The 23849-nt window shown below is 53.8% G+C and overlaps 1 protein-coding gene and 1 pseudogene across 3 annotated transcripts; both read left to right on the top strand.

The window, feature by feature from the left end:
• The first annotated feature begins 542 nt into the window (after nucleotides 1–542).
• LOC109943764 (uncharacterized) lies at nucleotides 543–2909 on the top strand (annotated as a pseudogene).
• A 134-nt stretch (nucleotides 2910–3043) lies between these two features.
• Nucleotides 3044–23848, top strand: LOC100383727 (prolyl 4-hydroxylase 2). 3 transcript variants are annotated; one of them, XM_023300206.2, is made up of 7 exons: nucleotides 3044–3331; nucleotides 3428–3485; nucleotides 3575–3679; nucleotides 22546–22603; nucleotides 22710–22885; nucleotides 22956–23016; nucleotides 23144–23848. In XM_023300206.2, the coding sequence occupies exons 1-7, from the start codon at nucleotides 3201–3203 to the stop codon at nucleotides 23179–23181; spliced, it is 627 nt and encodes a 208-aa protein (XP_023155974.1). In that variant the 5' UTR covers nucleotides 3044–3200; the 3' UTR covers nucleotides 23182–23848. The 3 variants fall into 3 exon arrangements, with proteins under 3 accessions (XP_023155974.1, NP_001169835.1, NP_001241862.1); NM_001176364.2 differs by having other exon boundaries at nucleotides 3105–3331; nucleotides 23244–23724; NM_001254933.2 differs by having other exon boundaries at nucleotides 3105–3331; nucleotides 23109–23724.
• The last annotated feature ends 1 nt before the right edge of the window (nucleotide 23849 follows it).

Raw genomic sequence — 23849 nt, 5'->3', positions numbered from 1 at the left:
AGTATGAAATGATATTAACAGACGGGTATATATCCGTTGTCATCCCTAATTTTACCAATCCTGAGTTCCAAAAGGATCCTTAACGTGGAATTGAACTGGTTCATAATCATATACTATCTGATTGGTTGCCCGAAGACACATGATTTATGAGCAGATACAAAGTAAGTCATTTTGACCATTTGACCGCAGCCACGTATGGTCCAGAAAACGCCGTATCTAGTTGGCCAGCGTCATGTGAACCTGCACGCGCATAGCGAATCATGTGGTAGCACCGGCACTGCACTGTATTGGATATATGGTTTGTTTGGTTTACTATTTAACTTACCACGCTTATCTAATTTTTCTACTAGGTATGTGCCCGTGCTTCGCTACGTAAGTTAAAAATTAGTTCACTTATTTGGTGATGGTTTAAGGGCTGTGGCAGCTGCAAATGCTACAATATTTACTTTTTATATAACGTGACATAGCAGCATCAGCTACTGCTGCAGAAGCAGCAGCTGAACGCTAGTCGAGCAACCAAACAACGTGAGTATAAAACATCAATACATAACGACAAATGTCAATATGATATACAAAATCCGTAGTAAAATACCACTCTGACACTAATATTATATTGATGATATAAATATGTAACGGGTACTGAGTCCCATTCACTACATTGCTGCAGTGATGAATTAGCCAGCTTGTTTACGGATCCAACAGGAACGGGCAGAATTAGCTGCATATTAGGAGTATCAGTGTTTTTCCCTGTGGCTATGCTGCTGCATTGTCGTTTGTGATGCTTTTGTAAAACTTGAAAGCTATGTATCCATCTATGACTGTTGACGCAACAGGAAACAACAGTGCGGCGGGGAAAACAGAATTTGGCTCCACGAGGCGAGGGTCCGCTACGGTGGCAACACAACGCTCGCATGGCATGGAGGCCGGAGTCGGGTCTGGTGGTGACATGTTTCAGACTCAGTACACACATGTCCCGTGCAGTCAGCCTGGACGATGGTCTCTCTCACGCAGACGTCAGCTAAACGCTGCCCAGCCCAGCTGCTGCAGGCAGAGACAAAAAGACCGGAACCCACAACAAAGGTATGCAAACCAAACCGTGTGCTCAGTTTCGGCCGATTCAGCCACGAAAAGAAAACCCCGGGCGCCACGCGGAAAACCATCGGACGACCCGACACCAGGGGCGGAGGACTCACTATAGCTCGGTGTTGCTCAAGCAATACCTTGATTCAGCCCGAGAAGAGATCAACAGTGAAAAAAATCTAATCCCTAGCTAACTCTACCCTGTTCCACGCGACCACACATCCAATGAGTGTCGAGCAAGCTGCCGACGCCGAGCCTCTGCCACTCCGCCAACTCTGTCGTCTCGGGCGGTCGTGCCCCCGTTCGCCTCCAGTCTCCCACCGCTTGTGGCTGACGCACAACAATGCCGAGCAGTTGTTCCACCTGGAGCTAGGGAGCTTCCTGCCTGTGTGCTTGCGCTCGCCAGGTACTCGTCGCCGTCGCCCGTCAAAATCGCAACAGTATCTAGAGATCTCTTGCTCTGGCCTCTGGGATGTCCTTTTTCGAGTGATTCGTGAATCGTGATTCGGAAAGCAGTGGGTATGGTCTCTAGGTGACTCGTTCGTCTTGCAATTGTAGTGTTGATGGCTAGTTTGGCTAGTAATTGGCATCCAATGTTAGGCATGCTCATATAATTATAATAATAACTTCATAATTGCCCATCCAGCGTCATGCTTGTTGTTTGGATGAACTCCAGTCCATACTAATTCTTAACGCTCCTCCGGTCCATACTAATTCTTAACGCTCCAGCTCCTTGATTTCCTTTGGATTACTGAAAGAGTTATTCTGGTGGGTAAGCAGGGTAGAGAGCATGTTGAAATTGATTCTGCATTTCTGCAGGTGGGCATGCATGGTGAAAACTGTGTTGAACATGTTTCTTTTAGCTCACAGAACCAAATCCAAATGAATACTGATTTTTTGTCTAATCTCCACCAAAAGTTTGTGTGACTTTTTTCTATTTCGTGTTGCAGTAGCAACACCTTAATTTTGGTTTGCCCTCCGCCACTGCCCGACGCTTATCGCCCCCGCGCTCCGCTTTTATTAGCAAAAGATCCCAGTAGCACAAGCTGCTTTGCCCTTCGGTGACCACGAGGACAGCATCCGAGCAGCAGCAAGACGATGCAGGTTCAGCGACCGGTTTCTGCGATGTGCCGTGCCACGGCGATAGAGGGCGGCTTCCTCCGCCCGCCCCCGTCCCGCGCGCCTCGACATCCACGCTTTCTACCTTTGCCTCTCCAGTCTCCTCCTGCTCCGCCACGACGCCCGCGGAGCTCACGCTGGCCTACCACCCGGCCATCGGGGGCGCGACGCTGGGGCTAAACAGTCGCACGCTCCCGCCAGGCGTGCCCGCCAAGGTCACGCTCCGCCGGGTCGCCACCGACGCGTACGCGAGCGCGTGATTCGAGGTGCTCGCCGCCGCCGGGGAGGAGGCCGCGGTGGAGGGCGTCTTCTCCGCTCGACGCGGGGGGCGGGGTGGCACGTGGAGTGCCGCCAGGCGCTGGCCTCGCCGGAGGTGTGCGTGGCGGATGTGGTGGTGCTCGCGGAGGGCGGCGTGCTGATGCGGGACAGGGCCCGCGCGGCCGGCCGGGGCCGGGGCCGGATGCGGTGCGGAGCCACCCGGCTGGAGGGGATACCGAAGGAGGACGTCACCACAGGCCTCTATGGCTGGTGCCGCTGTGAGTGCGACGACGACGGGGTGGGAGGTGGTCGGGGATACAGAGGAGGAGGAGCAGGAGGTCGAGATGGAGACGGTGCGGTGGGCGATGGAGGTGGGCGTGTGGGCCAGGTGCCTCGGCGTTGGCCTCCTCGCAACGGCCAGGCGCTTCCGGCGGAAGCGCACCTTCTGGTGACCGCTGGCACTTTCTCTGGGTCGGTGTGGGGCCGTTGGGGCATCGCGCACGGGAGGCGGAGGCGGGGGCATGGCCGCGCCAGGCGCCCACACTCCATTCTTAATTAGTAGTAGGGATCTAAGGTTAGTTATTTAATTTTGACGACTCACCTGGTCAACCCCTCCGTTCTTCGCTAGGGACTCGGGTCCTCGCATTGGCGGGTCCGCTGTCACCGGCAGTTCTGACATAACACACCGCTTCTTCCCCAGTTCAAGTGCCACACCGCTCGTCGCCTTCCCATCTCGCCGCGACATGAATTTCTGCCGCCACCTGCTCCTCGCCGCGGTGTTCGCGCTCCTCCTCGCTGTCTGCGCTTCTGCGGCGAGCAGGGGCGCTGGTTCCTTCGACCCATCCCGAGTGGTCCAACTCTCGTGGCGCCCCAGGTGGCAATCTGATCTCCCTCCCACTCCGCTCTCTGCTTCCGCAAACCCTAGGTCGCGCGGGAGTCTGACGGATGTGTGATTTCGTGTGGCTATTAGGGCGTTCCTGCACAAGGGTTTCCTGTCGGATGCGGAGTGCGACCACCTCATCGCGCTGGTGAGTGCCAGAGGCTGGGTGGATTGGCTTGTGATGTCTGCTTTGGTTCGTTCCATCGTTGGTTGATTTGGTGTTTGATTGGTTGAAAGGCCAAGGACAAGCTGGAGAAGTCTATGGTGGCCGATAACGAGTCCGGTAAGAGTGTCCAGAGTGAGGTGCGCACCAGCTCCGGCATGTTCCTCGAGAGGAAGCAGGTGAGCAGACGGCACTCCAATCGATTTCACTTCCTTTCCATCGTCATGTTCTGGGTTTGAATGGTTCCGAGATGGAAATGAGTATAATGTAGATTCTTTGCTTGTGTACGAAGTAATGGAATGTAGTGCTTGTACATTCATGGTGGTCTCCACAAGCAATTGAAATTTGTTGAACTGTAAGCAACAATTGCAATTTGCAACTTACCTTGGGTATTGCAATCCTGAAATAAGAGGAAAATTTATTTGCTTGACTTACTGATAGTTCTACATTGTTCTTAGGTTAATACTTAACCGTGGTCATGTGTTAATGCTTTCACGCAATTAAATATTCGTTGCTATAGCTATTTTGTTGACATTTGTGAAGTTCCATTTTTTCTTTCTCGGCTGTGTAGATACTGTAGCTATAATGACAAAGTTCAGTTTTTATTTTTGGCGCTCATACATAATTTCATGTTGGGTTTCACTATCTTTAACAAATAACTTGAACGATTAAATTCTTTAAAAAAATTATGATACAGTGATCCGTTGAATGCTGATGTTTATAGTCATTTGTACCTGTAGTTGTTTATAGCAAAATATCATGCTAAATTGTAGTTGCTTAGACCTCTTTATATCTTACGCTTTGTGAATTAAGGTCAACGAAATCGATCCATTCCTCTTTATTAAAATTAAGTTTGTTTAACTGGCTGCTTAATTATATTGCTCTTTGAAATTACCTGATTGAAATATGCATCTTATATGTGAACCATATGACCATATAATCTTATATTTACACAAAATCACTAATGATTATGCGTTCCCTGGGTTCCATCTTACTAAATTTTTATCCCTTTTTTTCCTGGTGTGCATACTTGGTGCCTTGTGGGTGCCACACTGTTGATCCAAAAAGAGGACCCTAAATTTTGCATGACTACACAATATAACATTGTACTGCATCTGTTATGTGGGGCGCAGTGTATAAGCGCCGACCACAACAGAAGGAGGGTTAGTAGATGAGAAAGAATAGGAGAGGATAAATTTAGTTGAGAAAGTCTAGGAATGAGGATTAGCCACCTAAGAGATAGATCGAGTAGTTGAGATATTATAGGGATGAGGATTAGCCGCATCCTCCCTCAGGGTACTATTTAATGTAATCAAATGAGAGCCAGGAATAAAGTAAGAAAGAAGTTGAATCCCATACCTTCCCTGTTGTCTAGTCTCCCCCTGCAGCCCTGCTGTTACCATTGATCGCCGGCCCCCAGCTGGCGACCGTCCCTTCCTGCGCAGCCAAGGGCGGCGCCCAAGCCTCTCCCGTTACCTCCCCATTGCCGAGGTCGTAACACCTTGGTATCCGGAGACCAGATTAACTAGCAACCCACCACCACCACCACCATGTCCTCTGCAAACAACACCGACCTCGTCTACCGCGCACTTGAAGCCATTAACTAGAAGTTGGTGACCCTAGACACCATGCATACGTCCATCCAGCGTTTGGAGCGTCAGCAGCAAGAGCACCAAGCCGCCATCGCCAGGTTGGATCTTCGCCAACAAGAGATCATCCTGCACAATATTGGGATCCCTAGGGGAGCCGACAGCCACAACATCAGACCGGAAGATCGCACACCCAGGCTCTATCACCTGGACTTCATCCGATATGACGACAAGATGGATCCCCTCCTCTTCACCAACAAGTGCGAGTCATTCTTCTTCCAGCAGAGAGTCATCCCAGAAGAACAAGTATGGATGACTTCCTACCACATAGAGCACGCAGCGCAACAATGGTACATGCAAATCCAACAGGAAGAAGGCACACCTTCTTGTCGCCGCTTCTCTAAACTATTGAACCTCCGCTTCGGGCCGCCCCTGCGCTCCTGCTCCTTAGGAGAATTGGCCTCCTGCCGTCGCACGGGAATCATCTCTGATTACATGGAACGCTTCCTCGAGCTGTTGCCACGCGCAGGTCCGCTGAGCGCGGATCAACAGATCCAACTATTCACCATGGGCCTGCAGGAGCCTCTGTCCATTGATGTGCAGCTGCAGAATCCGATGACATTGGCTATGAACTTGGCCCGCGCCTATGAACGACGGTAGCTCGCAGTCGCCAAAAGCAGCAGCCGCCCCTCTCGGCAGACCAGGGGCATCCTCCCAACACCGTCGCCACCGTCGGCATCTACTACTACGACGTCACCAGCATCGACACCACCACGTCCACCTTCGCACGATCATTTCGCTGTCTCTCTCCCGAGGAGATGGACGAATGCCGACGCCTGGGCCTCGGCTTCAACTGCGACGAGAAGTACGCACACAGATACAATCGTGTATGCAAGCACATATTCTACCTCGAACTCCATGCCAACGACTCCCGAGGACGAGGACTCCACCGAACCAGATCCGGAGAACCCTGTCATCTCCCTCCATGCCATAGCCGGGGTGACAGCTAGCAAGACGATGCAGGTCCCCGTGAATCTGGGCGCGATAACGGTGATCACGCTCATCGTTTTCGGTTCCACGCACAACTTCATCTCCGAGGATGCGGCTAAGAGAACAGGCCTGCCCTTCGCACTCCGCGATCACATGAGCGTGACAGTCGCCAACTGCGAACGTCTACCATGCCTAGGGGTCTTCCATAGGGCCTCGTTCGGCATCCACGACAACTCCTTCACAACCGACTTCATCGTCTTACCCCTAGCCGGGTTCGACATGGTCCTCGACGTGCAGTGGTTAGCAACGCTGGGGCCCATCCTTTGGGACTTCACCAAGCTCTCCATGGCGTTCTGGCACGACGGCCGCCAGCTGGAATGGCACGGGCTGCTAGGGCCTCCACCCCCACATTTGCTGGCAACAGAGGGAGAGGACGTCCTCGACGCCCTACTGTCAACCTTCGCCGTGCTGTTCCGAGAGCCACGTGGTCTGCCTCCAGCCAGAGACCACGACCACCGGATCCATCTTCGGTCGAACACAACACCAGTCGCTGTTTGGCCCTATCGCTATCCGGCGCTCTAGAAGGATGAACTTGAATGCCATTGCCGCGACATGAGACAACAGGGCCTCATCCGCAACAGCACCTCGGCGTTCTCCCTGGTGCTACTGGTGAAAAAGTCCAATGGGTCATGGCGCTTCTGCGTCGACTATCGGGCATTGAACGAGCGCATCATCAAAGACTCTTTCCCTATCCCCATCGTCGACGAACTCCTCGACGAACTTTGGGGCAAAGATCTTCACCAAGCTCGACCTCTGTTCGGGCTACCACCAAATCCGAATGGTGGCTGAAGACATCCACAAGACCGCGTTCTGGACTCATGAGGGCCTGTACAAATTTCTGGTCATGTCGTTCGGCTAGTCCAACGCGCCAGCGACATTCCAGACACTCATGAACATGGTGTTCCGTCCTTTCCTACACCGCTTCGTGCTTGTCTTCTTCGACGACATCCTAATCTACAACACCTCGTGGTCCGAGCATCTCCACCACCTCTGGGCCATCTTCACCGCACTGAAGACCAACTTGCTTGTGCTAAAGCGCTCCAAGTGCTCCTTCGGTACTCCGTCCGTCTCCTACCTTAGCCACATCGTCTCAGCAGCCGGCGTTGCCATGGATGCAACAAAAGTATAAGTAGTGCTGGACTTGTCGACTCCACGGTCGGTACGTGCTCTTCGTAGCTTCCTGGGCCTCGCTGGCTACTATAGCAAGTTCGTCCATGGCTACGGCGAGATTGTGACTCCCCCGACCGCGGTCCTCAAGAAAAACTGCTTTGCCTGGATGGACCAGGCAACAGAGGCGTTCAACAAGCTCAAGACGACCCTCACAAACGCACCAGTCCTCACGCTCCCCGACTTGGCAAGCATTCACAGTAGAATGCGACGCCTAGGGTGTTGGTTGCAGGGCTGTTCTTCACCAATGAGCGGGGCCAGTAGCTTACTTCAGCCGTGCCCTGGCTCCTCGGCACCGAGGGCTCGCTACATATGAGCGAGAGCTCATCGGCCTCGTCCAGGCAATACGACATTGTCAGCCATACCTATGGGGACGATCTTTCTCCATACAGACATATCACTACAGTTGAAGTACCTCCTGGACCAGAGGCTGGCAACCATCCCTCAACACCATTGGGTAAGCAAGCTTTTGGGCTTCGATTTCAGGGTGGAGTACCGACCAGAGCATACAAACAGGGTGGCAGACACCCTGTCCTACCGCGACACGGATGACAGCGCAATATCCGGGATTCCGGGCTGACATTCTAGGTGTTCGACGAGCTGCGCCAGGCCGCAACAACCCATCCGACCCTGATAGCTCTTCGCGATGAGATCTAGGCGGGTACCAGGACCACGGCGTGGACACTCATCGACGACATCGTCTTCTACAACAACCGCGCCTACTTGCCACCCGACTCTAGCATACTCTAGATCATGCTGACGGCCACACACGACATCAACCATGAAGGGGCCGAGAAGACCCTCCATCGATTTCGTCGCAACTACTACACGCCGCATGAACGCGCCATCATCCAGGAAATGGTGCGACACTGCATCACGTGCCAGCGGAACAAGACTGAACACCTTCATCCAGCTGGGCTTCTCCTTCCCCTGCCAGTACCATCCTCAGTATGGTCTGACATCGTTATGGACTTTCTGGAGGGACTGCCAAAAGTGGGTGGCAAATCGGTCATACTCTCGGTGTAGATCGATTCTCCAAGTCGACACACTTCATTGCGCTACGCCACCCCTACTCGGCGGAAACCGTGGCAGCGACGTTCTTCTTCGACATTGTACGATTACACAGACTACACAGGCTACCGACTTCGATCGTCTCTGACTCTGTTTACAAGTCGTCCGACTAATCGCGATTAGTCAGGCTGGTCGCATGTACGAGTCTGACTAGGTGGACGACTCGATCAGAGTTTCTGGTCGTCCTAATCGTCGATTAGGTGTCCAACTCGTCCGATTAGTCGTCCGATTAGCGTGTTCCTGGTCGACAGTGGTGGCCAGGTTTACTATTGGGCTTCAACGTTTTTTGGCCCATCTACAGTAGCAACATAAAAACAGTCGACTGCACCACTAGGTTACTGAAACCCTAACGTTGCCTGCTCCCCTCTCCAACCCTTAGCCTGTCCTCTGCCGCCGGCGGCCTTCCAGGGCAATCGACGGTGGCTGCTCTAGTTGTGCTGTGCAGTCCTCCCGCGCCGGCTCTCCACCTGCGCCGTCTCTGGCGTCTCCAGGACTGTGGTCATCATCTGAAGGTCGCCCCTGCTCATCTGAAGGACTCGAGGTCATCCTTGGCTCCAGAGCAGCACCACTGCACTAGTGAACTGACCACCGACGAGACACAAGATGAGCTCGTCATCTGAAGGTCGCCCCTGCTCCCCTCCTTCTCCCCCTTTTCTTTCTTATTATCATCGATTCAGCATGTATGCAGTGCTGCAGTCTGCTCTGCAGTAGTGCAGTCTCTACTCACAACAGATAGTCTCTAGTTCTTGCCTTCTTGAGTTCTTGGTCATAGTCTGCTACTCTACTATAGTTAATTTTTAGTCAATGAGTCTTACCACTTACCAGCATCTGCTAGCCTGCAGTACTGCTAGATTTATATAGTGCCTATTGGCTATCTACAATTTGCAACCATATTCCTTTCTGGACTATTGGCAAGGACTGTATTGCTTGTATATATATATTGGTATATGGCTATATGCCCAGAAATTACATAGGACGACTAGGGACGACCTGAGGTCGACCAGGACCGATTAGGCGTATCGTCGCCCTAACCGCGATTAGGCACTTGGTCGGTCCTCTAGGACGACTAGATGGTTGCCCGACTTGAAATCAGTGGTCTCCGATCGAGAATCGGTCTTCACGTCCACATTCTGGACGGCACTCTTCAAGCTACTGGGCATCAAGCTGAGTATGAACTCGGCGTTCCATCTCTAGTCTGACGGACAAACAAATGCGGTCAACAAAGCAATTGGTATGTATCTTTGTTGTTTGATAGGAGATCGTCCTCGCCAGTGGCTCAGGTGGCTAACCTGGGCAGAGTTCGTCTACAACACATCATTCCACTCTGCCCACAAAGACACTCCGTTCCGCGTCGTCTATGGTCGGGACCCACCGGCAGTCCGGGAGTATGACCTTGGTGAATGATGTGTTCCCGTCGTGGTCCAAGCATTGAAGGAACATGAGGAATTCTTAGTGGATGTGCGCGCGCGGCTCGAGCAAGCTCAAGCAGTCGCCAAACGTGTTTATGACCACGGCCACAGGGCGTTATCCTTTGCGCGGTGACTGGGCATGGCTCAGACTACGACACCGATCCCCAGCATCACTGCCGACAACAGCACACGGCGAACTCCGACCACGCTACTATGGGCCATACGAGGTGGCAACCATCGTGAATAAGGTGGCCTATCACCTCAAACTGCTAGAGAGTGCATGGCTACATGATGTGTTCCAACATCTCCGCCGCCACTGCCACCAATTCATCATGGTGCTGTTCAGCCACAACCAGCTAAAGCCCTGAAGGTCCGAGTGGCTCGAGGCTTTCGTCAGATCCTCATCCAATGGGAATCCTTGCCAAGCTCGACGACCACTTGGGAAGATTTGGATTCCTTCTGCCAGACATACCCCCAGTTCTAGTTGGAGGACGAGCTGCTTCTCAATGGAGGGGGGGAAGAGATGTTATGTGGGGCGCAATGTATAAGCACCGGCCACAACAGAAGGAGGGTTAGTAGATGAGAAAGAATAGGAGAGGATAAATTAAGTTAGTTGAGAAAGTCTAGGGATGAGGATTAGCCGCCTAATAGATAGATTGAGTAGTTGAGATATTCTAAGGATGAGGATTAGCCGCATCCTCCCTTAGGTACTATTTAATGTAATCAAATGAGAGCCAAGAATAAAGTAAGAAAGAACTTGAGTCCCATACCTTCTTGCTGTCTAGTCTCCCCCCCGCTGTTACCATTGATCGCCGGCCCCCAGCTGGCGACCGTCCCTTCATATGCAGCCAAGGGCCGGCGCCCAAGCCTCTCTCGTTACCTCCCCATCACCGGGGTCGTAACAACATCTCTAATGTTTTTAGGTTTCAGTTTTTTAGAATAATGCATCATGCACTTCTCAATTTCTCCACAAATGGGGCATTGTATCTTTCACCATATGGAAGGAAACTTGAGTTTTATTGGGTGGCATAGTAGGAATGGTAATTATTTACTTTCCACATTGGGGTGTCCCTTGATGCCCCCTCACAAAATTTGGCTTGTCTCTTCAATAAACTTGCATTTTGGTAGGTTTGTTGTCCCTTGATAAGTTGATATTTTTTGTAAGATGTATTGGAAACCCTAACCCTAGAATATGATTGGGCAGATTATTAATAGGTCACATAACTGGGCCAGGCCCATTACAAGGGACGGGTAGCTAACACCCCCCTGCAGTCACAACTCTATCCGGTAGAGATGTTGAGACTGGATCGAAAGTCTAGAAATACATTCGACGGTAACCCCTTGGTGAAGATGTTGGTGAACTGCAGCGTGGTGGGGACGCTAAAAACCTAAACGTCGTCGATAGCCACACGCTCACGGACGAAGTGCAGGTCGATCTCCACATGCTTTGTGCGCTGGTGATGCACGAGATTGGTGGAGAGGTAGACGGCACTGACGTTGTCGCAGTAGACAAGGGTGGCACGCTGAAGGGGGATGTGGAGCTCGTGGAGTAGCTGGCGCAACCAGGAGGCCTCGGCCACGCTGTTGGCCACAACGCGTTACTCGGCCTCTACACTGGAGCGGGAGATGACGGGTTGCCGCTTGGCGGCCCAGCAGACGAGGTTGGCGCCCAGGAACACATCATAGCCCGAAGTGGACCGACACGTGTCGGGACAGCCGACCCAGTCGGCGTCGGTGTAGACCACAAGCTCCAATGCCGGAGAAGGTCGAAGGAGGAGGCCGTAGTCGAGGGAGCCGCGGAGGTAGTGCAAGATCTGCTTGAGAGCGGTGAGATGGGGCTCTCGTGGGGTGTGCATATGGAGGTACACCTGCTAGACTATGTAGGTGATGTCGGGCCGGGAGAAGGTGAGGTACTGGAGCATGCCGGTTAGGCTCCGGTAAGACGTCGCATCGGTGACCGGGGGCCCGTCGTCCTCAGAGAGCTTCGCCTGAGTGTCGATAGGCGTGGAGCAGGGCTTGCAGTCTGACATGCCAGCCCGCTCCAGGATGTCGATGGCCTACTGGCGCTGGTGAAGGAAGAGACCCTGGGCCTGCGCTCGGCAGTAATGCCTAGGTCCTTCATCGCAAACTCCCGCTAGAGGGCGGTGATCGTGCGCTGTAGAAGGTCGGCGGTGGATGCCGTGAGCACAATGTCGTCGACGTAGAGTAGGAGGTAGACAATGTCCTCGCCACGTCGGTAGATGAAGATTGAGGTATCCGACTTGGCCTCAATGAAGCCTATGGAGGCTAAGTAGGAGGCGAAGCGGCTGTACCAGGCCCGCGGCGCCTGATTGAGGCTGTAGAGGAGCGGTACAACCGGTAGATCAGATCTGGGTGAGCAGCGTCGACGAAGCTGGTGGGTTGGCTGCAGTAGACAGTCTCTGTCAGAGTGCCATGGAGGAATGGCGACCGGGTGGTACACCGGCGGCTCAGAGCGGGATGTCGAGACGTCGGGTGCCGCGGGCGCAGTCGTCTCGCGCCGGTGATAGACGACGGCGGGTGCCACGGGCACAGTCGTCTTGCACCGGTGATAAACGACAGCGGGCTTGGCAAGGCGGCCCGTGCTCGTCGACGAGCCCGAGTCCGCAGGTGCTGAGGGAGTGGTGCTCCCACAAAGGTGGTAGACGAGGGCAGGGTCGGCGAAGCGCGTGGCGCTCGTCGACGGGGCCGGGCGTGGCGCAGGCGTGGCCGCGTGTGGTGCGGTAGAGGCCGACGGGGCCGCACGTGGCGCGGGTGTGGCCATGCATGGTGCGGTAGACGTCGACGAGGCCGCACGTGGCGCGGGTAGAAGTCCGCAGGTGAGGTCGACGTGGCCGCGCGTGGCGCGGGCAACGGCGCAAGGCGAGGTGCCTGGGGAGGAGGGGTAAGCGGATCGGACTCAAGGAGGGAGTCGAGATCGGCGGGTGGGGAGGAGCCTGCAAGGGGAAACACATCTTCGTCGAAGACGACGTGACGAGAGATGATGCGGTGGGAGGCGAAGTCAAGGCAGCGATACCCCTTGTGGTTAGGGGAGTAGCCAAGGAAGAGGCAGCAGGTGGAGCGGGGGGATAGTTTATGCGGAGCAGTAGCGGAAGTGTTAGGATAGCAAGCACAACCAAATACGCGGAGGTGGTCGTAGTGATGGAATAAGTCTTGAGCATCTAGAGGACAACATGAGCTTTTTGACTGTCCTCTTTTGGCATCTTAGCATCTAGAGGACAACATGAGCTTTTTGACTGTCCTCTTTTGGCATCTTAGCATCTAGAGGACATCAGGAACTTTTTGACTGTCCTCTTTAGTCTCTTTAGCATCTAGAGGACAACAATAGCTTTTTGACTGTCCTCTTTAGTCTCTTTAGCATCTAGAGGACAACAATAGCTTTTTGACCGTCCTCTTTAGTCTCTTTTAGTTTTTAGCATTTAGAGGACAATCCTGTTGTGTAGTGTGTGTGAGAAAGTGTGGTAGTGCAGCCTCTAGGGCTATAAATATGTGTCTCCAACCCTTAGATGGGTATGGCATTTGAGTAGTGTGTGAGAAATAAATGGAAATTGCCCCAACTCGTAGTGTCATCCTCTGGATGAGAGTTAGAGTCCCTCTGCTTACAATTGGTATCGGAGCCAAACTATCCTGCAGCCTAAACATCTGTTGCTCATCTCCTTCCCACACCTCTCCCCACACTCAGTCGGCAGCAAGAGCTCCAACGGTTCCTTCCTATCCTGCTCAGACGAGCAACCTTTCGTCTGAGACAGCCTCTTCCACACGCAGCGACCCCTCACTAGCCCACCATGTCCCTACGCCCGGTCACTTCGAGTGCACGGTGCCAGCAGGAGGCCGAGGTCGCCGCGGCACAAGAACGCGAGCGAGCAGCGGCTGCAGCGACAGCGGCGAGGGCAGCACGGCTGGCGGCGGCGGAACTGACAGCAGCGAGAGCGGAAGTAGAAGCAGCGGAGGTGGCGGATGCTGCACGTGCGGCGGCAGCTCTGCTTCTGTCGACGACAACACCGACGAAGAGCTCAGGCTGGCGAGGGAAGCAGCGCGAGAGCAGGCGGCACAGTGGGCAGCTGCGCATCCCCATGGGGGCGCGCGTGGCGGCAACCCAGATAGGCGCCGACGCGCTGACGGCGCTCCGGGCGAGGGCGCACGCGGCGGCAGCCCAGACGGGCGTAGACACGCCGACGGTGCTCCCGGCGGCGGTGACCGAGTCGACGAAGATCGCGGCCTCTACAGGCGGCGCGGCTCTCCCTCCCCGGATCGGTATCATGGTCGCCGCATGGCCCAGGCCATTGTCAGGGACATCGGTCCCGGCGGTGGGTGGCCTACCCTCACCAAGACCAACCACGTCGAGTGGGCCGTGGTGATGAGGGTACGGCTCCAGGTTCGCCACATGTGGGAAGCAGTTCGGTACGACGACGTCGACTACCACGAGGATCGACGGGCGCTGGATGCCCTCATTGCTGCAGTCCCGCCTGAGATTCAATTTCGCTTTCCTAGAAGCGGACTGCCAAGGAGGCCTGAGATGCCATCGTTGCGACCCACATCGACAGCGACCGTGCCCGCAAGACCACACTGCAGGCACTTCACAAGGAGTGGGAGAACCTGGCCTTCAAGCCAGGTGAGGATGTTGATGACTTTGCTCTCCGCCTCAACACTCTGTTGCAGAAGATGGTGCAGTTCGGCGACGACACCTATGATGAGGAGAGAGCTGTTGAGAAGCTCTTCCGTTGCATCCCCGAGAAGTACAAGCAGATTGCTCGCTCGATCGAGTCTCTGCTAGACCTCTCAACGATGACAATCGAAGAGGCGATAGGTCGTCTCAAGGTGGTCGACGGCGACGAACCACATGCTCCCTCTGGGCCTATCACTATCGGCGGAAAGCTACATCTCACTCGGGAGCAGTGGGAGGCCTGCCAGGGTGACAAGAAGGGAGACTCCTCGACACGAGGCCACAAATACGGCAAGCCGCGCAAGGCGCGTGGAGGCGCCAGGCCGGGGCGCGAGGACATGCTGAGGGTGGTGCCTGTGGAGGTGGCCAAGACGGCGCCGTCGGCAACAAAAAGCCGGCACGAGACGACGATTGTCACAACTGTGTCAAGCTTGGCCACTGGGCCAGGGACTGTCGACAGCCACGACGTGGCCAAGCCAACGTCGCACAGGTGGAGGCGGAGGAGGAGGCTCTGCTCCTAGCACATGCAAGGATCGAGCTATCTCCAGCGGCACCGGCCGCAGCGACACTCCTCCACCTTGATGAGTCGAAAGCACGCGCTTTCCTCGGCGACGGCTCCAGCAAAGACATGATCGAAGGATGGTGCCTCGACACCGGCGCCACTCATCACATGACCGGCCGACGGGAGTTCTTCACCGAGCTTGACTCTAGCGTCCGAGGCTCCGTCAAGTTTGGGGACGCCTCCGGCGTAGAGATCAAGGGCGCCGGCTCAGTCGTCTTCACCACCGCGTCTGGTGAGCACAAGCTGCTCACCGGAGTCTACTACATCCCCGCGTTGAGGAACTCTATCATCAGCTTGGGACAACTGGATGAGAACGGTTCGTGCGTGGAGGTCGAGCACGGAGTCATGAGGTTCTGGGATCCCTCTCGTCGCCTTCTTGCCAAGGTACGGAGGAGTCCAAATCGGCTTTACATCCTCAACGTGAAGGTGGCACAACCTTGTTGCCTTGCTGCTCGTCGGGACGACGAGGCATGGCAGTGGCACGAGCGCTTCGGACATCTTAACTTCGAGGCCCTAAAGCGGCTCAGTGCCAAGGAGATGGTACGAGGCCTGCCGTGCCTTGACCATGTGGAGCAATTCTGCGATGTCTGCGTGTTGACAAAGCAGAGACGACTCCCCTTAACCCAGCAGTCGAGCTTCCGAGCCAAGGAGAGGCTCGAGCTCGTGCATGGGGACTTGTGTGGCCCGGTGACACCAACCACACTAGGAGGACGACGCTACTTCTTGCTGCTCGTCGACGATCTCTCCCGCTACATGTGGGTGATGATCCTTGGTAGCAAGGGAGAAGTTGCGAACGGGCGTGTGCAGGTCGCTGTAGAGGCGGAGTGTGGCCGCAAGCTGCGCGTGCTGCGCACCGACAACGGCGACGAATTCACGGCTGCTGAGTTGGCGTCATACTACGCGGATGAGGGCGTTCAGCGCCACTACTCCGTGCCGACAGCCCGCAGCAGAACGACGTCATCGAGCGGCGCAACCAGACGGTTGTGGGGATGGCTCGGGCTCTCCTCAAACAGAGGGGAATGTCGGTTGTCTTCTGGGGAGAGGCGGTGGTGACAGCGGTCTACATTCTCAACCGCTCGCCCACCAAGACACTCAACGGGATGACACCGTACGAGGCTTGGCATGGGCGCAAGCCGACGGTCTCTCACCTACGGGTCTTTGGCTGCCTCGCGTTCACCAAGTAGCTTGGCCACATCGGCAAGCTCGACGACAGGAGCACCCTAGGGGTGTTGATTGGCTACATGGAGGGCTCGAAGGCCTACCGCATCCTTGACCCAGGAACACTGCGTGTGCGCACGGCGCGCGACGTAGTGTTCGACGAAGGGCGAGGATGGGCTTGGGACAAGGCGGTGGACGACGACACGACTCCAACGTACGACGACTTCACCATCGAGTACGTCCACTTTGAGGGAGCCGGGGGAATATGCGACCCTTCTTCGAGTAGGCCTACTCCAGCCCCCAAGTCTCCATCGACTACAACGCCACGCTCTCCAGCTTCGGCTACAACGAGCTCTTCGCCACCACGCCATCCAGCCACGTCTCCGGCTCCAGCGAGCTCTCCGTCACCACGTACTCCAGCACCGACGGTACCCTCCCCGGGAACATCCTCTCCGACGCCAGCTCGTGTCGAACATGACCCAGTGGAGCTCGTGACCCCGCTCTCCCACGACGAGGAGCGCGTCGACGCGTGCTACGACGACGAGCCATTGCGATATCGAAAGGTGGAGGGCCTTCTCATCGACCCGTCGGTGCTGGGCCCGACGTCTCGCATTTTGGCAGGAGAGTTGCATCTTGCATGCGACGATGGCGAGCCTTGGTCTTTCGCGGAGGTCGAGAAACATGCGGCTTGGCATGCCGTGATGCAGTCGGAGATGGACGTGGTTGAGACGAACCACACTTGGGAGCTCGATGATCTCCCTCATGGTCATCGCGCGATCACCCTTAAATGGGTGTTCAAACTGAAGAGGGATGAAGCCGGCGCCATCGTCAAGCACAAGGCTCGCTTGGTGACACGCGGTTTCTTACAACAAGATGGGATCGACTTCGACGATGCTTTCGCCCCCGTGACACGGATGGAATTCGTGCGACTCCTTGCGCTGTCAGCCCATGAGGGCTGGCACGTTCATCACATGGACGTCAAGTCGTCGTTTCTTAACGGCGACTTAAAGGAGGAGGTCTATGTACACCAGTCGCCATGTTTTGCGATCCTTGGCAAGGAGGGCAAGGTGTTGCGCCTGCGCAAGGCTTTCTATGGCCTGCGACAGGCACCGAGGGCGTGGAATGCCAAGCTGGATTCCACGCTCAAAGGAATAGGCTTCACGCCAAGCCCGCACGAGGCGACCATCTATCGGCGGGGCAATGGAGGAAGTGCCCTGCTGGTGGGTGTCTACGTCGACGACTTGGTGATCACTGACGCCAAGGATGCAGAGGTGGCAGCATTCAAGGAAGAGATGAAGGCCACATTTCAAATGAGTGACCTGGGGCATCTCTCCTACCTGGGGATTGAGGTGCACCAGGGAGACTCCGGGATCACACTTCGCCAGACCGCTTACGCCAAGCGCATTGTTGAGCTGGCTGGGCTCACCGACTGCAACCCAGCTCCCACTCCGATGAAGGAGAGGCTGAAGCTGAGTCGCGACAGCAGGACGAAGGAGGTGGACGCTACACAGTACCAGCGTCTTGTGGGGAGCCTTCGCTACCTCGTCCACACACGGCCTGACTTGGCATACTCCGTCGGCTACGTTAGTCGGTTTCTGCAGCGACCGACGACGGAGCATGAGCAGGCTGTGAAGAGGATCATCCGCTATGTTGCGGGGACTCTCGACCACGGTCTCTACTACTCGAGGTGCCCTGGGGAGGCACACCTTGTCGGGTACAACGATGACGACCACGCCGGTGACATCGACACTAGCAAGAGCACAAGCGGGATCCTCTTCTTCCTCGGCAAGTGCCTCATTAGCTGGCAGTCGGTCAAGCAGCAGGTGGTGGCCATGTCCAGCTGCAAGGCCGAGTACATAGCGGCCTCCACTGCTTCGACTCAGGCGCTCTGGCTGGCTCGACTGCTCGGTGATCTCCTCGGGAGAGCCCCTGGAGCGGTGGAACTCAGGGTGGACAGCCAGTCCGCTCTGGCATTGGCCAAGAACCCCGTGTTCCATGAACGGAGCAAGCACATCCGGGTGAGATACCACTTCATCCGAGACTGCTTGGCAGAAGGGAGCATCAAGGCGCGCTACATCAGCACCAAGGATCAGCTTGCAAACCTGCTCACCAAGCCCCTTGGGAGGATCAAGTTTCTTGAGCTTTGCTCCAGGTCCGGGATGGCCCAACTTTCCCACAAGACGACGTCCAAGACTTAGGGGGAGAATGATGGAATAAGTCTTGAGCATCTAGAGGACAACATGAGCTTTTTGACTGTCCTCTTTTGGCATCTTAGCATCTAGAGGACAGCAGGAGCTTTTTGACTGTCCTCTTTAGTCTCTTTAGCATCTAGGGGACAACAACAACTTTGTGACTATCCTCTTTAGTCTCTTTAGCATCAAGAGGACAACAATAGCTTTTTGACTGTCCTCTTTAGTCTCTTTTAGTTTTTAGCATCTAGAGGACAATCCTGTTGTGTAGTGTGTGTGAGAAAGTGTGGTAGTGCAGCCTCTAGGGCTATAAATATGTGTCTCCAACCCTTAGATGGGTATGGCATTTGAGTAGTGTGTGAGAAATAAACGAAAATTGCCCCAACTCGTAGTGTCATCCTCTGGATGAGAGTTAGAGTCCCTCTGCTTACACGTAGGAGGGGGCTGTGCCGTACAGGGCGAAGTGGGGAGTGGGATGGCTCACCGCCGTCGAAGGAAGGCGGTTGAGGAGGTGGGTGGCGGTATGCAGGGCCTCTGCCCAGTAGCTGGCAGGGAGAGACGCCTGAAAGAGAAGGCAGCGGATCATATTAGTGGTGGTTCAAATGATGCGCTCGACCCGACCATTCTGAGTAGAGGTGTAGGGACACGAGAGGCGTAACTGGACACCATTGGTGAGAAAGAAGGACCGGGAGGCGTTGTCGAACTCACGACCGTTGTCGCACTGCAGGGCACGAATCGGGAGTGTGTGAGAGTGGTGAAAGTGTCAGACTTCAATCGCAGGGGAAAAGTCCAAAGAAAATGGGAATAATCGTCCAAAATCACCAAATAATATTTGTATCCAGAAAGACTGATTACAGGGTAGGCCAAAGATCACAATGAACCAGGTCAAAAGCCTGCTCAGCCCGAGAAGACGAAGTAGGAAACGGGAGACGAGTATGTGGGCCTAACTAACAAGCATGACAGAGGCCCTCAAAATGTCTCCTACTACGAGAAGAATCTAGACTACTGGAAAGCTTGGTCATGACGCCAGGTCCTAGGTGGCCGAGACGACGATGCCAAGTGGTGGAGGTGGTGGCGGAGACCAAGACGGGAGGTGGGGACGCGCCGGTGGATGAAGGGCGGATCGTGTAGAGGGGCCCGGTGCTGTCACATCGAGCGAGAGGGGTCCTGGTGGCTAGATCCTTCACAGAAAAACCAGTAAGGTCAAACTCAATGGAACATGAATTGTCAGTCGGGGGCACGCTGAGGTGGAGTTGGGGTCGTCGGGGGCACGCTGTATGGGGGCATGCCGAAGGCAGGTGGCGATGGAGCTCCGTAGGTGGGTGCAGTCAGGAGAGCTGGCGCCGGCACAGGAGGATGGGAGGTACTGGGGCCTGACCCGGCCACATGGAGATGGTACCGGTCCAGGGGTTGTAGACCGACGGCCAGCCCTGGCCGCCCCCGGCCGGTGGAACCTCCATGCGTAGAGCTGCCACCCCTGCGTCCGCCCTTGCGGGGGTGACGCTTGCCGTCGGTGGTGGAGGCCGGATGAGGGGCCGCAGGGGTGGTGGCAGGAGAACGGGCGGAGCCCCCGGTCGATGAGGTGCGAGGGCCATGGCCCCCGGAAGGCGCCTGACCACCAGGAGGAGCGTTGTAGAGTGCCGAGGCCGGAGCGGGTGCCTCAATCGTCATGGTGAGCTCCTCGAGGAGAAGCTCATCCGCACGGCATGGAAGGTGGGAAACGACACGGTCCGCTTGATGAGATCCTTCAGGTGGCCGTACAGGGGACCGAGGCCACGAAGAAGGTTCAACAACAGGGTGTGGTCGGCGACAGGCTCGCTGAGATCACGGAGAGAGTCCGACATGCCCTTCATCTGGCGGCAGTATTCGTCCACGGAGAGTTCCCCCTAAGAGAACATGTGGAACTAGGCGTCGAGGTGGAGTGCCCGAGCCTTCCGATTCTCGAGGAACTGGTCCTCGAGAGCGAGCCACGCTTGACGGGCTGTGTCCGACTGATCACTGATGATGTCCTGCAGCTCGACGGTGATAGTGTCGTGGAGCCACGAGATGACCACGCTGTCCATCTGGACTCATGATGGAGACAATGGGGCGACGTGGTCGTCGAGGACGTGGTCAACGAGGGCGAAGCGTCGAAGGGTGAGGACCACCTGAGCGCGCCAGCGAGGATAGTGGGAGGGTGCCAGGTCCAACACGACGGACACGAGGGACCGTATGTTGTGAACCCCAGCGACCTGGGCATGGAGTGCAACGATGGTGTCGGCGTCGAGTCCGGAGGCATGGGGGAACACAGGGACCTCCCCGGGGAAGGCACAACGGGAAGGGGCGGTGTGTCGCGGCCTTGCTGGCCAACCACACCTGGGACTTGGTCCCATGTCCTCCAGGCACCAACGTGGTCACCGGCAAGTGGCTCTTTCGCCACAAGCTGACCTCGGCTGGCTCCCTCGACCGCTACAAGGCCTGTTGGGTCCTTCGGGGCTTCACCCAGCGCCCCGGAGTGGACTACGACGAGACCTTCAGCCTCGTCGTCAAGTTCGCCACCGTTCCCGCCGCCCTCGCCCTCTCCCGGGACTGGGCGACCCAGGTCCCCTCATGATAGCTCTTGGTCGTTCCAGTAGTTGGCTGCCTGTTTCTTTTTGTTTTAAGTGTGTTCGGCCCAGTCCAGGCTAGTCCTGGATGGCCTTGCGTTGGGGGTGGACCTTCTTAAATGAAATGAAGCACAACTCTTCTGCGTTTGTCCAAAAAAAGATCGTATTTGAATAAATATCTCATTCAAGCAAAATCTATCTATACAATATATAGAAAACCGTAGTAACGCACGTGCAACTAGCTAGTTAACTTTGAGATATGAATTTTTTGCATACTGATAAAAGTAAATCATACCATCAATGGGCGAAGCAATTAAGCAGCTAGAAATTGCCCTTTTGTACATATAAAACAGCTAGAAATTACTCTTAGCGTACCTCAACTTGCTTGGTACTAAAAGGCTTTGTTGTTGTTGTACATATAAAATTTTAAAAACTGGAGATGCCCCATTGACATGCCTGTTTTACTGCATATCACAAAAGTAGGCAAAGATACTATGGGCCTGTTTGGCACCAAAGTATTTTACTATTTTTACAGTTTTGATAAAATACTGTGGTATTTGAGAAAACTGAGGTATTGTAAGCTATGAGGTGTTTGGTTTGATTTTGCAAACTATAGTTTTCAATACTACAGTATCCTCAAAACTGCAGTATTTTGGAGTTTTAGATACTGAACTCAGGACCAAAGTTTTGGCTCAGTTGTGTCTTCTCCTATCTGACACACCCTCCTCCCTGCTAGCTTCTTTCAAAAAGAACCGTGCAAGCAAAGAGCATGCAGTATTAGAAAATACTACGGTTTAACTGGAGTATTGTGAAACCATAATATTTGTGTCATGTGCAGTCACAAACCATAGTATTATACAAACTATGTTGTCACCTTTACTAGCTAATCAGCTTGCGTGAAATTTGATTGGAATGTAGGGCCTGTTTCGAAGTAAAGTATTTTTACAGTTTCTGGGCAATACCATGGTTTTACTAATACCATAGTATTTTATGGCATATGGTGTTTGTTGCATTCCTGAAAACTATGTTTTCAAAATCATGGTATTCTAGATCTAGATACCAATGGTATTTTTGGAGTATTGGAAACTCCACTCTAACCTAAAGTTTTCATGTCATAGCTAGCTTTTGTCTAATACCATGATTTATAATGTTGTAGTCAAACAATGTTTCTTAAAACCACTACATTTTTTGGGATGACCAAATCCACGGTATTGTCATGACAATTGCAAAGTATAGTATTGTAAAACCATGGTTTTGATAAACTATTGCCAAAGAGGTTCGTAGCTTTGTCATATTCTTTATACATGCAAGGTGCATTTTTCTACTGTGCATGTAACACGCAATAACAGTAGGGCCATTTTGTTTCCTGCACACAGAATATTCTGAAATTCAGTACCCCGGGGAAAAAAAAAGAAGGCCCCAGGGTTCTACTTTCCAAACGAAGCCTCAAGGTTTCATGGGTTATTTGGAATGAGTAATGTAGTGTAGAAGATCTATGTCTTGGCTGGCAACAATTACTTATGTACAGACTACAAAATGTAACATTGATATGACGATATGTTAACTGAGAAATTTACTTGTCAGGATGAAGTAGTAACGAGAATAGAGGAGAGGATATCTGCTTGGACATTTCTTCCACCAGGTACCTCGAAAGCATCAATTAAATTATGCAAAAACCCTTTTAGACTTGCATTTTCTTTCCATTTAGTTGTTCAACAACCTTAACTGTATGGTTCTGGTATGCTCAGAAAATGGCGAATCCATTCAGATATTACACTACCAGAATGGTGAGAAATATGAACCCCACTACGACTACTTCCATGACAAAAAAAATCAAGCCTTGGGTGGCCATCGCATCGCCACTGTGCTGATGTACCTCTCTAATGTTGAGAAGGGTGGAGAGACCATCTTCCCCAATGCAGAGGTAGTTTGCTTGTCCTTCCTGTGTTTACTGTCTTAAGAATGCCAGTTGTAACAACTTCAACATTCAATAGGGGAAGCTATTACAACCGAAGGACAACACTTGGTCTGATTGTGCAAGAAATGGATATGCAGGTATATAGCAGTAGTTTCTGGTAGAGCTTTTTATTTACATTGCAGATCTGGGCTCTATATCATCTTGACCAGTTCTTACCTAACGTGACTAGGGCCCATGGCTCTTTTTGCTTGGTAATGTCACTAGGGTATAGTTTCTTTAGCTCGGCGCTGCACATCATGTGAGTAGTACCTTCCACCATGCGCATTTACTCTGCTGTCTATCTGCTGCTGGTTTCCTTGTGCAGTTAAACCGGTAAAGGGTGATGCCCTGCTGTTCTTCAGCCTCCATCCTGATGCAACGACAGACTCTGACAGCTTGCACGGTAGCTGCCCCGTAATCGAAGGCCAGAAGTGGTCCGCAACTAAATGGATCCATGTGAGGTCATTTGACCTCCCTGTGAAGCAGCCGGGTTCCTCTGACGGATGCGAGGACGACAATATCCTCTGCCCCCAGTGGGCAGCTGTGGGTGAGTGTGCCAAGAACCCTAACTACATGGTGGGGACCAAGGAAGCTCCTGGCTTCTGCCGGAAGAGCTGCAAAGTATGCGCAGAGTAAGGTAGTAGCCTGCTGTCTGATATGTGTCATGGCGTGTTGCGTAGTAGTCTGCTGTTTGGATACCGACTGGAGTATAGCATGTATGAAGTAGAACCCGGAAGAAGGAATCGTACGAGAGCCGAGTTATCTGATAACTTGTCTCTTGTGGGAAATGAAAGCGTTCCTTAATTAAGCGAGGAGGTGCTTTGTGGTGTCCTTATACGTGTTGAGCTGTTCTCCAGTTGCGTAGGGCGTGATTGCCAAAACGTAGCCCAGTGGGTGGCCGAGGGTTGTGTGAAATAACTTTTGCCTTTAT

Source organism: Zea mays, chromosome 1 (assembly GCF_902167145.1).
Source record: "Zea mays cultivar B73 chromosome 1, Zm-B73-REFERENCE-NAM-5.0, whole genome shotgun sequence".
NCBI lineage: Eukaryota > Viridiplantae > Streptophyta > Magnoliopsida > Poales > Poaceae > Zea > Zea mays.
Note: the sequence above shows the minus strand (reverse complement) of the source record. Positions and strands in the feature narration are given on the sequence as shown.

What these genes read in the sequence shown, in the direction of transcription:
- LOC100383727 (NM_001176364.2), top strand. Translation starts at nt 3,201, where the DNA reads ATGAATTTCTGCCGCCACCTGCTCCTCGCCGCGGTGTTCGCGCTCCTC. An exon ending in GCGACCACCTCATCGCGCTG is followed by an intron (nt 3,486 to 3,574) that starts GTGAGTGCCAGA and finishes ATTGGTTGAAAG; the next exon opens with GCCAAGGACAAGCTGGAGAA. An exon ending in TTGGACATTTCTTCCACCAG is followed by an intron (nt 22,604 to 22,709) that starts GTACCTCGAAAG and finishes TGGTATGCTCAG; the next exon opens with AAAATGGCGAATCCATTCAG.